The 15,839-nt window shown below is 44.3% G+C and overlaps 1 protein-coding gene and 1 pseudogene across 1 annotated transcript; one reads left to right on the forward strand and one right to left on the reverse strand.

The window, feature by feature from the left end:
* The window catches only part of LOC130851993 (putative gonadotropin-releasing hormone II receptor), an 85,668-nt pseudogene extending 72,104 nt beyond the window's left edge, over nt 1-13,564 (forward strand).
* Nucleotides 13,565-13,882: 318 nt separating this feature from the next.
* LOC130852119 (RNA-binding protein 8A-like) lies at nt 13,883-14,515 on the reverse strand. Its single transcript, XM_057732808.1, has one exon. It carries the CDS (start codon nt 14,502-14,504, stop codon nt 13,980-13,982), a length of 525 nt encoding a protein of 174 aa, XP_057588791.1. The 5' UTR covers nt 14,505-14,515; the 3' UTR covers nt 13,883-13,979.
* Nucleotides 14,516-15,839: the final 1,324 nt, after the last annotated feature.

Genomic DNA, 15,839 nt, shown 5'->3' on the forward strand with positions numbered 1-15,839 from the left:
TACAAAGTCTACTTTTAAAGTACCAAAAATGGCATCACCTATTAATGTTGAAAAGGTAACCACATCTTTCTTTGCAAGGCTTCTGCGAGTGCAGCCCTGTCTCTTACCTTCATGAGCAAATACGGAAGGGGCTGTTTTGAGGAGGCTGATATTCAGAGTACAGCCTCCCCCACATCTAGGGGCTGGAAAATGCTGGGATCACGACCAGGGGCTTCCAATGTCCACCAAACAGCGCCACTGTAGCCTGCTTGGTTTCCAATGCTGTGCTCATTATTGGCTGCAAAATCACTTCTGGGACGAAGGAATGTTTCTGAATTCAGAACAATTCCATCTCAAACATGTTCTCCACTATTAACAAGCAGTTCAGGAAGAAATGAAGGAAGCCAAATCCCTCTGGGGACCCACTTGGTTTTGCCCCGATGGGATCTTAGCAGCATCTGAGAGCCCTGCGATTTGACAAGGCCAACTGCAAACTCCTGGGGCTGTTGACGAAGCTGGCTGTTCACCTGCAAGAAGACGTGAGGATAGGCTAGGTGAGGGTGACTATCAAAGCAGCCTTCCAGGCTGGAGGCAGCTGTGGTTTCCATTACACATCACCCTGCCTCACTCCATGTTTGGGAAATTCTAGTGGACTTTCAGAAAGTGGAATCAGGGAGATATGTTTGACACCTATTTTTTTTTCAACTGTGGTGGATGGGGCCCGTGGCTTTTCTGAAGGCTGGCTTCTAGCACTATCCACCCTCCATTGCTGCAAGCTCACCTGCTTTATAACGATCTGTCACCCCTGCTGGTCCCTGAATCTGGGGCAGCTGTGCAAGGCTGGGTGTGGGAGAAGGATGTGACATGGCCCTGTGGAGATATGAGAAGTCCACTACCTAGGCCCAGCTGGCCTGGTCTCTCACCATTTCTCCCCTCTGGACCCCCTTTGAGCTCTGACAGGTCCTGGAGTTCATGGTCACATCCATCCTTTGTCCCTGAAGGACTTCTAGCTCCACAGCCAGAGCCCCCATGGAGCTAGGAGAGCCTGCAGCCCTAGCTGATCAGGCCCAGGAGGCTCCATATTTAAATAAATACATTTAAGGTTTTTTTTAATATATATAAATGTATTCATTTATTTATTTATTTATTGGCTGTGTTGGGTCTTCGTTCCTGTGAGGGCTTTCTCTAGTTGTGGCGAGTGGGGGCTACTCTTCATTGCGGTGCATGGGCTTCTCATTGTGGTGGCTTCTCTTGTTGCAGAACACGGGCTCTAGTCACGCAGGCTTCAGTAGTTGTGGCATGTGGGCTCAACAGTTGTGGCTTGCGGGCTCAAGAGCACAGACTCAGTAATTGTGGCTCACGGGCTTAGTTGCTCCCTGGCATGTGGGCTTTTCCCACAGCAGGGCTCGAACCTGTGTCCCCTGCATTGGCGGGCAGATTCTTAACCACTGCACCACCAGGGAATCCCCCATTTAAGTTTTAAAACACAAAATAATTTGAAGAAATATCGAGTAAACCACTGTACAGGTGTTGGGCTGACTGATGTGCTGCATTATGGCTGGTCCATGATTTGGTCACACTGACTTAGATCAGGCCTCCATGAGTTTTGAACACATTGTTGCTCCATGGCCCAGGTGCAGGATGCTATTTGGGGTTCCTCCCAAGCCACCAGCCTCCCTGGGGACTGGAATTCATGGAGCAACGTGATTCAAAGTCTTCCACTGAGGCTAATCTGTACTGCTTTAAGTCCTACAGTGTTACAGAAACTCAATGACAAAAGAGAGAGCTGGTCAGTGACAGGAAGATGCCATTGGAAGGCAAGAAGCAGCCAAACCGTCGGTAAGTGAATTAACTCACTTAGCTGCTGGAAGGTAAACCTTTCTGGAGATGGCCTCCAAGGTAGGAGCTGGGCCAGCCCGCCATCAGGTGGGCACTTTAATGCAAATGAAATGTGGGTTTGGTGCCCTGATGTGGATCCAGAGGGGCCAGGGATGCAGTGCCCAGCAGTCAGTTTTAGCCTGTGAACACCAAGATGCAGCACATTCAAAGTTACAAGGAAGGGGAAAAGCTGCAGGAATGAAAGCAAATATCTGAGAGGGGATTTTCACTTCTTTAATTTTCTTTTTTTCTTTTCTCTCTCTCTTTTTTTTTTTGGCCATGCCATGTGACTTGCAGGATCTTAGTTTCCCAACCAGGGATTGAACCCGGGCCCTCAGCAGTGAAAGCACCAAGTCCTAACCACTGGACCACCAGGGAATTCCCTGGGAGGGGATTTTCTTTGGGCTCACTTCCCGTTGTATTCAAACCTATTAACCTTAGTGTGTTAGGAGCACTTTCTTCAGGAAGAATCTCGCTAAATGCTGTAGAAAAGTTAGAAGGAGTTTGTTGGGCTAATAGGTAGAGAAATAGACACAGTTCAATAGCATCAGTGGAAACTGCAGTGTAAGTCTCCAGGTCAAATATCCCATTACATCTTCTGGAAAAAACCCAAATGACCTTTTGGCCAACCCAATAGTAGAGTTAGAATCCTGACCTAGAGATTACTACCCTTTTGGTAGTATGTGTGTGTTGTACGTGTTATTTTTTAAAGAAATAGTTTGGCTATTATCCTTCAAATATTCAAGGCATCTGGAAAAGATAGTCTAAGACAAACTATTGATCCATCTCTCCAGTTTCCTAAGCTCTCAGACTGTATCAGGTTAGAAGATAAAAAAGCTGGTTCCTAAACCGTAGAAACTTAATTTCTTACAGAAATGATTTTACTAAATTGCACTGAAATAATAAGCTCTTTTGCTTTGATGGAATGTTATGGCATCTTTAGAAAAATCCTTATGCTACTTAATAGTCTCACAAGTAAGGATCCTCATGAGAAAACATTTGTAACCTTTGAATCAAGGATAACTTCATCTCTCTTAAGAGGTTGGTATGTTTCCTTTAATCAGACAAGTGTTATATAACTCATCAAATTTCTGTTTTTGCTTTGACTGCAGGAAACTCAAAGTTAAATTATCTATTTAAGACCAGTAACTCTATTGACCAAAATTTAGGGGGATGATCATTTTTCTACTTACTTTAATATTCGCTTAATAATTCTCAGTAATAATTTTAACTGTCCTATTATATCTGAGTCTGGCATATATTATATCTGTTATATGCCAGGCATATATAGTATATATTATATCAGGTCTCTTTTTGCTTGCAACTAACAGATATCTGACTCAGGTTAAGCAATAAAAAGTGGGAAGGGGATTCTTATTGGCTCATATATCTGAAAAATTGAGAAGTTCAAGGTAGATCCAATCATAAAACTTTAAAATAGGGACAAGTCAAAGGGACACAGGAACCAACCTGAAAGAGCTCCCAATGACCAAAGCTGGAATAATTTGAACAACAAAATAAATAACATAGATTTGAATTATAATCCAAAGTATAAAATAAACATACATGAGTCTATCCTTACATAATATAAACAAATGACGGAATAAATAGGAACAAGAAACAAATCTTCCTTACAGAAGAATTTCAAATAATATATGTAGATGCTCCCTTTCTAGGAGGTAGAGGTTAATTCCTTTGAGGGTGGGCTAGATTTAGTGACTGGCTTCCAAAGACGAGGGTATAAAAAGGGAAAATAGTACCTTTACAGTGGAGAAGACTGGCATGTTGATATTCTGAACCCTCTGATGTGATGTGATGAGAAAGGTACTTCACGTCCACCGCAGTCTTTCCAAGACTCCAAAACCCCAGTCTAAGCATGAGGAAAACATCAGACAAGCCCAAGTTGGAAAATATTCTACAGGATACCTGGCCAGGACTCCTCAAGACTGTTAATCAAGGTCATGAAAATCAAGGAAAGACTGAGAAACTGTCACAGACCAAAGGCTACTAAGAGGGCATAATGACTAAATGCAATGTGGAACCCTGGATTGGAAAGAGGACATTAATGGAAAAACTAATGAAATCCAAATAAAGTCTGGAGTTTAGTTTACAGTAATGTGCCAATGTTGGCTTCTTACTTGTGAAAAATGTACCATTGTAAGGTATAGTGTAAGAGGTTAACAATAGGGAGAACCAGAACTCTCTGTACCAGTGTCTCAGTCTGTTCAGGCTGCTATAAGAGAATGCCATAGACTGGGTGGCTTATAACCAACAGAAATTTATTGCTCACAGTTCTGGAGGCTGGGGGTCCAAGACCAGGGTGCCAGCATGGTTGGGTTCTGGTGAGAGTCCTCTTCCTAGTTTGTAGATGGCCATTTTCTTGTTGTATCCTCACATGACAGAGAAAGAGAGGGATCCTGTGTTTCCTCCTTGTTCATAATGGCACTAACCCTCTTCCTGAGGGCTCCCTCCTCATGACTTATTCACCTCCCAAAGGCCCCACCTCCAAATACCATCATATTGAGGGTTGAGATTCCAACCCTCATGAATTTTGTGAGGGGGGGACACAAACATTCAGTCTGTAGCTATCTTTGTACCTTCTCTGTAAATTTAAAATTATTCTTTAAAAAACAGTTAAAAAGTAGCAAAGGGACAAACAGAAAATAAATAATAAATAAAATAAATCCAGACCTACCAACAATCATATTAAATGTTAATGGTCTAAAAACTCCAATTAAAAAGTAGAATGGTCAGAATGAATAAAAGAGACCCAACTACATATTGTCTAAAAATGATGTACTTTAATTATAAAGACAGACAGATTGAAAGTGAATAGATGGAAAATAATTTGTCATATAAAAAGTAAACCTAAGAAGGATGGAGTGACTATATTAATAACAGGCTATATACACTTAAAGGTAAAGAGTATTTGTAGACATATATTGCATGTAAACACACACACACAGCCCTGATTGATGGTTTAAGAGATATTATCTTCATCAAATGGTGTTAGATCTGTGTTTGGCCCAGTTGCATATCTGCCTTTTTCTCTTCATCTGTTGCCCCATCCCACCCCATTTAACCAATCTTAGCAACCTAGTGTTGACCTTTTCCATATTTCCCTATACTTGAAAAATTATTTCTAGACATATAATAAGAACACACAGACGTATATATACATATACAAAATATTTTTGTCATTGTTTTAGGAAAAAATAGGTTCAAGGCATACATACTCTGCTCCAGCTTCTCTTTTAATGCCTCATGCAGATTGTTCCAGGTCTCCAGATATCGTGCTAATTCACTATTTTTAGTGAACTATTAAGAACAATCCATTACTATGAATTATCCACAATTTATTCAACATTGAATAAATCCTTACATTATTCCTTACATATATCCTTACATTATTAGTATAAGGATTCCCAGGAGTGAGATTCTGAGTCAAAGGGGCATGTGTGTGTAATTTTAATACATTTTGCCAAGTTATTCCCCGAGAGGTTGTAACAATTGCATGTCCACCAACCATGGGCATGTGTACCCTCTTTCCTGCACAGGAAGCAGATGCCACCTCTTCAACAGGAAGAATCCTGCACCCCCAGCCCCCATGGTGGGTGTCGGGCAGATGCCACTGGGGCTCACACCCATCATCATGGGTCTCCTAGACCACTTTGTGGGAGCAGCAGCATTCATGCCCACAGCTCCCCCAGCTTCTTTATTTTTTCAATAAATTTATTTATTTATTTTATTTATTTGTTGGCTGCCTTGGGTCTTCGTTGCTGTGCACTCTCTAGTCAGGTGAGCGGGAGCTACTCTTCATTGTGCTTGGGATCCTCACTGCAGTGGCTTCTCTTGTTGTGGAGCTCGGGCTCTAGGTGCATGGGCTTTACCAGTTGCAGCGCGCAGGCTCGATAGTCATGGCACACGGGCTTAGTTGCTCTGCGGCGTGTGGGATCTTCCCAGAGCAGAGCTTGAAACGGTTCCCCCAGCTTCTGCTCAACTTATCTGTCAGGGTCCCAAGTCCTGGGTCACTTTATGTGAATGAACCCGTTCATGTCCACCTCGGCCAGGTGCTTCTGTGGGGAAGCACCAGCTCTTCTGCAGCTCACCTTAAGTCATCAAGGTCATGGGCTTGGAGGAAATAAAAGACCAACTGGAGGTTGATTGAGATGCAGAGGGTTCCAGCCCATCCTCCTGGCTTCCAAATTGACCTTGTTCTCCCCACTGCAAGGTCATCTTCTCCTGCTGCCAGTCCCACAGCAGACTTGGGGACAACACACTGACATAGACAGTTTAACTGGTTCCCAAAATGTATAAGGTCTAATGCCCTATAATATGTCCCTTATCACACTCAGAGCTGTTCTGCTTCTCTGAGGGAACCCTGACTAACACACCACAATTATTCTCAATCCAGCTTTATAATGAAGCAAGCTTTGAGCCTTGAGAGTGTATACTAATACCAGCTCTTCCTATGGCCATCACTTAAACGATGTCTGCTTAACTATAGACTGGAATTAACTGATACTGTTTTACAGTAAGGCAATTCAGCGGACATGTATTGAGCACCTACTGTGTGCACTCAGTGAGATCTGTCTTCACACTAGTAATAATCCTCTTTTATAATGACAAAGAGAAAGGAAAATCTGGAGATAAGGTAAAAAACAAAAAGTTTATGCTTGTAGTTGTAGCAATTTCATGTTAGATTAATCCTCCAATTGTTTTTTTAACAAAATTAGATCTTTCATTGGGTGATAAAAATGATCTGTGAGGACAAGCTGTAATACATAACTCTGTGTATGTGTGTGTGTGTGCGCGCGCGCGCACGCAAGTGTGTGATAATTTCCCAAGAGGCTAGGATCTAACTAATTGCCCAATTCTGATTTTCTTTAAAAAAAAAAAAAGAATCTAGCATGCTAACATGCATCAGCATCTTTAGAATTTCAAGAATAGTTTAATTTATACCCAAAACTTGGATTTGGAACTGCTTGAGAAGCATTCTTGTCACTTATTAAAAAAATAAATTTATTTATTTATGTATTGGCTGCAGAATTTCTCTAGTTGCGGCGAGCTGAGGCTACTCTTCATTGTGTGGCTTCTCTTATCAAGGAGCACAGGCTCTAGGAGCGTGGGCTTCAGTAGTTGTGGCGTGTGGACTGAGTAGTTGTGGCACATGGGCTTAGTTGCTGTGTGGCATGTGGGATCTTCCTGGACCAGGGGTTGAACCCTTGTCCCCTGCACCAACAGGTGGATTCTCAACCACTGTGCCACCAGGGAAGTCCCCTTGTCACCTTTTTTAAAATTAAAAAATAAGGCAGCAGCCCCGTGTCTATTCCATGAAGGTTTTAAAACATGTCTGTGAATGCTTTGATGCTCCTCCCATTCAAAGGCAAGTCTGCTTGTGCTCCCTTTGACTATGGGCTGGCCTCTGCGACTCTCTTAGAAAAGCCCCAACTTGACTTTTGGAGGCTCATTCACAAAAGCAATACAGACTCCACCTGCCTCTGTCTCTTTCATGCGCTTCTGGAGCCCTGAGTCACCAGTAGGACTCCAGCTACCCCGAAGGCACTATGCAGGAGAAGCCGCATAGCGAGTCCACATAGGGATGGAAACGCCCAAGCCACCCCAGCTGCCCAGCCCACGTAGCTGAGCCTTCCCAGGCAGACATGGAAGTCGGCGACCTTCACGTGATGCCAACCCCAGCCTCCCTCCCACTGCAACTGTGTTGAGTCGAAACCGCCCATCTGAGCCTCCTCAACCCCCAGAACCCTAGCGATAATAACATGTTATTTTAAACCACTAAGTTTCAGCGTGGTTTGTTACACAGCAATAAATAACTGGAACATTGTGGGATGAGAAATAAATAGCACTGTCACCCTGTTCTCAGAACTCACAGTTTATAGGGAGACAGAGTCACAGTTTCAATACCATGTCAGTGCCCTGTGAGATGTATTCAAGCCTCAGAGGGAGCAAAGAGGCAAGACTGACTTCCAGACTTGAACGCTGAGGGATCTCACCTCTTGTGGCTTTTTTTTTCCAAGTTCTTTTATTTAGTAACAGCTCTATGTTCATAAATGTTAGCAAACTAAAGCACTCCTGAATCACGCTGAACCCACTGGGCTCCCGTGTCATCTGCAACCATCAGATGGATGGTTGTAGGCTTAGGATGGTACTTAAAGATTGAGTCTCCTTACCATCCAATCCACATGGTACTGCACGTTCTGAAAATGTTAGCATGGATTTCATTTGCCACAGCAACTCTTCCAGATACTGCAAACTTTTCTCATTGGAAGCTTAGAAGACAAAAACCTTCTACTACCCAATCGGCCTATAGGAAGGAGACAGAAACAACACTCTGGAGGATGGGCTCTAGGCCAAGTAACTTATATCGTCTCACTTGATCACAGCTCAGTCCTGCCAGGCAGAGCCTGTCACACTCCTCATCCAGAGACAGGAGTCAAGTCTCAGGGAGAAAACTGTCTGCCCATGGTCAGCAGAAGCCATGGCTGGGATGTGAAACCAGAGGTCCCTGCCCCAAACCTCTTTCTGTCATGGGTTATACTGTGTGTCCCCCAAGGACTTCCCTGGTGGTCCTGTGGTTAAGACTCCACGCTTCCATTCCAGAGAGCCTGGGTTCAATCCCTGGTCAGGGAACTAAGATCTTGCATATCACACAGCAAGGCCAAAAAAAAAAAACCAAAAAACAAAAACCAACAAACCCAAGAGCAAACTGTGTTCTCCCCAAATGATATGTTGAAGTCCTAACCTCCAGGACCTCAGAATGTAACCTTTCTGGAAACAGCATCATTGCAGATGTAATTAGTGAGGATGAAATCACAATGGAATAGGATAGACCTCGAATCCCATCAGACCGGTGTCCTTATAAGAAAAGGAGAAGAGACACAGCGAGAGACACACAGGAGAGGAAGCCATGTGACAATGGAGGCAGAGACTGGAGGGATGCGGCTACAAGACAAGGAAAGCCGAGGACTGCAGGCAACCACCAGAAGCTAGAAGAGGCAAGAAAGGATCCCCCTTTCAGAGCCACTGGAAAGAGCACGGCCCTGCCAATGCCTTGATTTTGGACTCCAGCCTCCAGAATTAGGAGAGAATACATTTCTGTTGTTTTAAGCCACCCAGTTTGTGGTACCTTGTTACAGGGGCCCCAGGAACCCAATATACACCACAATCCCCGAGAGTTATGACCTCCAAAGGGGCTCACGTGGTCTGATCATGAGGATTTATCATGACCTTGATGATCTGAAGTAGGAGGAACAGGTTCCAGAGAAACCTGTAAAGGGCTCACTCTGTGTTCACATCAGGCGGAGCACACACAGATTCCACTTGGCCAGACTAAAAACAGTCTGGGATGGCCTGGGTGTCTGCATGTCAGGAAACATTTTTTTAAGGAGCTGGGATTTTTTCGTTCCAGTGTGAACTATATCACAGGATTCTTGTTTATCCAAAGGATTTTCCATGTAAATAAAGACATTTGCAAATTGATTTAGATTAATCAGGTGTGACTGCTGGATAAACAGAGGGAAAAACCCTGTCACTGAGATCCGGGTGCTGGGACAACCAGGATCCTGTGCACAGGCCTGCAACAGCGGCGGTGGCAGAGGCAGAATTGTGGTCCAGCAGAGAAGACGAAAACCAGGAAGGGAAAGAAATCCAAAAATATGAAAACCATCTTGGGGTATAATCCCCAAAGAAGCAGCTGGACACGAAGGTCACCCAGGAGACCCGAGTTTAAATTATGGGCTCCCCAAACCCAAACCTGGGGGATTTCTACCTTCTGGACTGCCCCCGCTCCTTCTACCCTCCCCCCACCCCATCCCCATGCACAAACAGACACACACACACACATATACACACACACACAGAAACATACACAGAGTCACACACACATACCCCCTTGGGCACTGGGTTTTTAGAGAATATGTTGCATGTACTCGCCATTCAGTCCCTGGGCCAAGTGCTCTCAGCTGCAGTATTATCTCATCTTCTTCTCACAGCGACCCTTCGAGGCGGTTGTTGCTAATCCCATTTTGCAGACAGGAATACTGAGCCCAGAGATTTTAAGTGTCTGGTACAACTTTCCACAGTCAGTAAGCAGCCCAGCAGGGATGCTGATCCCTACCCTGAGTTCAGATCCTGCGCCCTCTTTCCCACCAAAAGACACAAACCCACGTTGATTCCATCCACACTGTCTTAGGTGCTAAGGAAAAAGCAGTCAACAAACCACACCAAGCCCTTGGGGTGGGCGAAATGGGAAGATGCTGGTCAAAGGTACAAACTTCCAGTTACAAGATGAATAAATTCTGGGGGTGTGACTATAGTTAACAACACTGTATTACATACTTCAAAGTTGCTGCAGGGTAGATTGCAAATATCCTCACCACAAAACCTAAAGGGTAATTAAGCGTCAGGATGGAGGTGTTAGCTAATGTTATGCGGCAATCATTTTGTGATATATAAATGTATAAAATCAACACACTACACGCCTTATGTTATAGATCAATTATATCTCAGTAAAGATGGGGGTGGAAATCAACACCACATATTGTATGAGTCCATCTACATGAAATGTTCCCAAAAAAACTAAAGAGAAAGTAGATCAGTGTTTGCTTCAGGCTAGGAGTGGAAGTGGGGAATGGCTGCAAATGGGCACAAGAATCCTTTTGGGAGTGATGGAAATGTTCTAAAATTAGATTATGGCGATGGCGGCACTGCTCTGTAAATATACTAAAATATAAGTATGTAATTAAGTATGTAATTCATACACTTAAAATGGGTGTGTTTTATAATATGTAAACTGTACCTCGATAAAGGTGTTAATAACAACAAAACTGAAACAGACCAGATCCCGCCCTCTGGGAACTCGTACTGCTCATCATCCAGGAGTCCCTACTCCTTTCCCTGTGGGCCATCTGCTTCCTCCAGGACAGAACTTGAACGTGCATGGGCATCCCTGGGGGTCTAGCACCTGACTCTGTGGGTCTCAGGTGTGTGTGCGTTTCTATCAAACTCTCAGGTGAGGCCGTTGCTGTGACCCACGGACTGCACCTTGAGGAGCAAGGCTGCACCACATCTTGGAGAGGAGAGAAGAGGGTGTATCTCACGTCCCGGATCAGTTGTTGAATCTTTTGCGGCAGATCAGCCCTGGCTACCTGACTGGTGAGTTTGGGAAGGGACTGGCCAACAAGTTAGGACCACCTGCTCCACTCCTCCGGCTTGCCCTCACATGCCTGTGACCAACCCCACCCCCGCCAGGAAGTGCTTCCTCCTGAGGTGTAGTCTCAGGAAGCCACCAGCCCACAGATGGAGACCATGTCCTCAGTATCAGCCTCCACTGTATGTCAATTTCCCACCTGCTTTATTTCTGTAATCTCTTTATTGGTTCCAACCAGTAACAGGGAAGCATTATTAGGTTGAATCATGTGCAATTGCCAATTGAACAGGTCAGTAGGATTTTTTTTTTTTTTTGGAGTATTATTGCCTTACACTGTTGTGTCAGTTTCTGCTGTACAACAGAGTGAATCAGCTGTATTTATACACATATCCCCATATCCTCTCCCTCTTGAGTCTCCCTCCCACCCTCCCTATCCCACCCCTCTAGATCATCACCCTTCATCGAGTTGATCTCCCTGTGTTATGCAGCAGCTTCCCAAGAGCTATCTATTTTACATTTGGTGGTGTATATATGTCAATGCTTCTCTCTCACTTCATCCCAGCTTCCCCTACCCCCCTCCCACCCCCGTGTCCTCAAGTCCATTCTCTACATCTGCATCTTTATTCTTGCCCAGGTCAGGAGGATATTGACAACTTGGTATAGTTCAACCTAATATGCATTGGGCACCCTCATATTCAAATACCACATGCCAGTGGTTTTCAAACGTAGGTCATATCAAAATCACCTGGGAATTTGGTAGAACAATGAAGGCTCAGACCACATCTTACTTCAGCTGGCTTGAGCCTCTGTATCCTTCATCAACCCTGTAGGTGAGGCTACATACACCAAAGTTTGAGATGCCCCATGACACGGCAAGTGCGATGCTGAGTTCTCTGCTTATTTCATTTAATTTCTGGGACGACCCATTGTGCCTGTGCCTGAGGCAGCTCCTATGGGCTCTCAAGAGCAACTTGTTAAATTTTTGGAAATTTTGTGAGCTGTTTGCTAAACACAGTTGCTATTAAAACAATTTTTTTTTTTTGGAAAATGTTAAATTTTATTATTTAACATTGTTTCACCATTATAGTTATTATACATACAACTATTACTAAAGGTCACTTTATAGAGTAATTGCAGAATGGTCTGAAATTTTAGCAGCACCCATTTTATACAAGAATTCTTTTTTCCACAGAGACACATCAGGAAAATCATTTCAGGCAAAAATGTTGGTGAGGAAAAAAAGAACGTGAAATGGCAGAAATATCTTTTTATAAAATGCAATGTTAGAACAGTACTAGAGAAGACAGGATTCTTTAAGTCCCGGATTTAACAAACACCACCTAAGAGAAAGATAGGGGTTTTCAAGATACATTCCTAACCTTTTAAATATGGCACCATGGATGTACCATTACTCAGCACTGCAGGGAATTAAGAATGATTTGGGATTATGTACTGTATTAGCTCCCAAATTTTCTCAACAATCACATTAAAAAAAAAATGAATTGGGAAGAGCGCTGAGGGTAGGTATGTTGGCAGGGGATTGGGGAGACCAGTTCTAATAGTCCCTGACTCCATTCCAGCTGTTCCTGTTCCATACCGTCCACTGAGCTGGTCCAGTCCCCTTCACTCAGTGTGTCACCAAAGGCAGCTTCAAGGCTCCATAGCAAGAGACCACCTATAACCTCTTCACCTTCTGTTGCCTCTGACTACCATGACCGTCTGCTATAGTTGCACTGTCCTCAGTGTGTCCAGTCCCCGGACAAGGAAGGGGAACCACTGTGAGACCCCAACCCCCAGGTCCTAACACGTACCTAAAACCATTGCCTCTAGCTTGCTAGCTATCTATCAAACCAGAAGTGAGCTGCTAACCATATCTCTAGCAGCTGATGCTGCACATAATTTTATTGAATGTCTTCAATTCTAACCAGCACTAGCCATCATTCTCTGAAGTAGAGTTAACTGGGCAAGAATTAGAAAGGGTAATCAGTATTCCTTTGCTCTTGGGCCCCAAGAAGACTTCAAATAGACTTTGTAGCTTCATGTAACACAGCACCTCAATTGAAACCTTTTTTGCAGCGCATCTGTCATAATTCCCTGGTAGGAGGGGAGCACATAGTCCCAGGTTGGGAAGGGAAGAGGGCTCGTACCATTCTCTTCCTTATATGGGAAGAGCTCCATCTCACTATATCTGCCCATCCATCAATTCAGAAGCTGAGTGGTTCTGAATTTGAGTGCATTTTCTGTTACCTGCTGGGCCTTTGGTACTGGTTTTCTCCCACCATGCTAACTGAAGTGCCTCCCAGCCTCAGCCATATCCTCTTCCTCTTTGGCCTCTTCAATGCTCCTCTGGATCCTCTCCTCTATGGAGCCTTCACCCCTGGCTGCCGAAGAAGGCACCAAGATCTTAGTATAGACTCCTCCAGGGAAGGAGATTCTGGGAGAATGCCCCAACAGAAGATTCAAGCCCTCAGACATATGGAAGTACAAACAAATGTGGCAGCAAGAAAGGCAGAAAAAACAAAAGAGACATTCCCATGACATCCATTTGCTGAGGACAGCATATATGGGAATAAAATAATTATTCTTCAGTACTGTGAGGACATCTCACTTCTACCCCTGCTCTTTTAGCTTCCAAGTAAAAGAAATACTGATCAGTGTCTCTACTTTGACCCAAGCTGAGACTTGAGACTATATCTAAGGTAAAAACTCACACAGAATTCAGTCCCTGATTTGCCTTACTGTAAGTAGTGCTTCAGAGCTTGCAATACTAAAATAGGAAAGTAATTTTAGAAAACAAAAATTGGACATTTACTCATAACTCAAATGAAACAGTAACCAGCATAGGATAAAAGATTAAATATAAACACAGAGAGTTCCACCCAAGCCCTATTTCACCAAGGGTGCATGATCAAATGCAATTTCTGGAGAGAACACCTGGACAACACACAGTGGGTCAGCGATGCCTCTGGTCCGGACTTCTGCTGCGTCTTCGGCCACCTCTCCTCTTGCCCTTGGGTGGACCCCGAACAAAACACCAGTCCACGCTGATTGGCTGTCCCATCAGATCCTGGCCATTGAGTCCCTCCATAGCAGCCTGGGCCTCCTTGTATGTTTCATACTCAACTAGAGTATACCCCTTTAGATATCCTGTAAGTCTGTCCAGGTTGAGGTGGATGTTTTTTATTTCTCCATACTCTGCAAATTTATCATGGATGTCTTCTTCTGTGGCTTCCTCATGGACTCCAGTGACAAAGAGAATCCAACCTTCAACCGAGCGTTGTGGTCCGGGTTCATCGCCATCCTGCTCCACACTGTCATAATCCTCACGCATCCGCGCTCGAGACCCCTCTTCGGAGCCAAAGCCACGGCCCTTCCGTTTCTTTGCTTTTTCTTTTAGTTTGTGGATGCTCTCGTCCCCATCCTCATCCATGGCGAAATCCTCGCCCCCAGCCTCATGAAGATCCAGTACGTCCGCCATCTTGCCTTCGCTCGAATCTAAAAATTTAATTATATGAACTTACAATTAAGTAAATTATATTTAAAGCAAAGATAATACATACTTAAAACTCATCAGTTCCTAATTACTACACTTTACTATCACCTATGCTTTGGGGGCTATTGACAACATTATAACGGTATAATAATATACTACTGTGTGTGGCCGTAGTCTCTTCTCAGCTCTGCCTTCTCTGACTTCAAGTTGGTGGCTTGACATCATCCGTGATGAGAGTGTTTACACCATGGAAACTGGCAAACACTACAAATCAGTTCTCCCCCGACCAGATCCTTGAGATGTCCATTTCACAGATGAGGAAACTGAGGTTTGGAGAGTAAATGACTTTCCCATGATCTCAGGGCCACAGTCTGAACTCAGCTGACTCAGGACCCCAAGTTTTTAACCAATGGGCATATTGTGTTTTTCCTCTGTATCTGTCCCAGGCTTGTGGCATGAATCTCTACCCACCTTCCTGGAAAGCATAACCCCCTCCCCAACAACTGGCCACCCCAAGGACCCTACCCCTTCTTCCCCAGCAGCCTAAAAAGAGGCCAAAATAATGCTTCACCAGCAGGGCCCATGGCCTCTGACAGGTCAGGTACCTCATCAGAGTCAGGAGTGGGGGCTTTGTTGCCCAAGCCCAGCCTCCTGCAGAGTCTCCCCACCAGTGGATGTCCCTACAGTTTAAATGGGTTGAATTAAATTAGGTGGGTGCTCTTGGTGAAAAAAAGTCATAAAGAGATGGCAGAGTCTGGAGGTGAGAGAGGCAGGTAGAGTTTTGCCCCACAGGTGGGGGAGGTTGAGCAGATGCATGTTGAGAGGCGAGGTGGGATGGCGGGGCGCTGCTCTTCATCCCACCCCACCCAGCAGTGGTCCCTTGGCCCTTCCAAGGAACCTGGAAGGAGGGAGGAAGGAAAGCCCACAAAGGGGGAGAGGGCAGTGTGAGTTGTCCAGCCTCATTTTCCCCTCACCCTTCTTCATTTTCTTTCCAAAATGTTGGGTCCCTAATGGTTCTACCTCGAAGTGCCACCCACACTCAGTCCCCAGAGGAGGAAACACTTGGGACCAAGACCTCCTTTGAATGATTATATTTTTGTGTTTTAAAAAAAGTGAACATAGAAAGAAAGGGAAAAAAGGAAAGAAAAACTGAGGTCACAACCAGTTTATGACATAGTGTTAAAAGCAGGATTCCGGGTGTTTTATTGTCCTTTGTTGGTACTGGATTTCCCTTTTTCCCCCTACAATAAGAATGTATATTTTTTATAATGATGAGGAAACAAGTTATATTTTAGAAAGAAGGAGGAGGGAAAGGAGGGG

Source organism: Hippopotamus amphibius, chromosome 4 (assembly GCF_030028045.1).
Source record: "Hippopotamus amphibius kiboko isolate mHipAmp2 chromosome 4, mHipAmp2.hap2, whole genome shotgun sequence".
Lineage (NCBI taxonomy): Eukaryota > Metazoa > Chordata > Mammalia > Artiodactyla > Hippopotamidae > Hippopotamus > Hippopotamus amphibius.

Excerpts from the sequence above, each read along its gene's own strand:
- LOC130852119 (XM_057732808.1), bottom strand. The coding sequence starts at position 14,504 with ATGGCGGACGTACTGGATCTTCATGAGGCTGGGGGCGAGGATTTCGCC.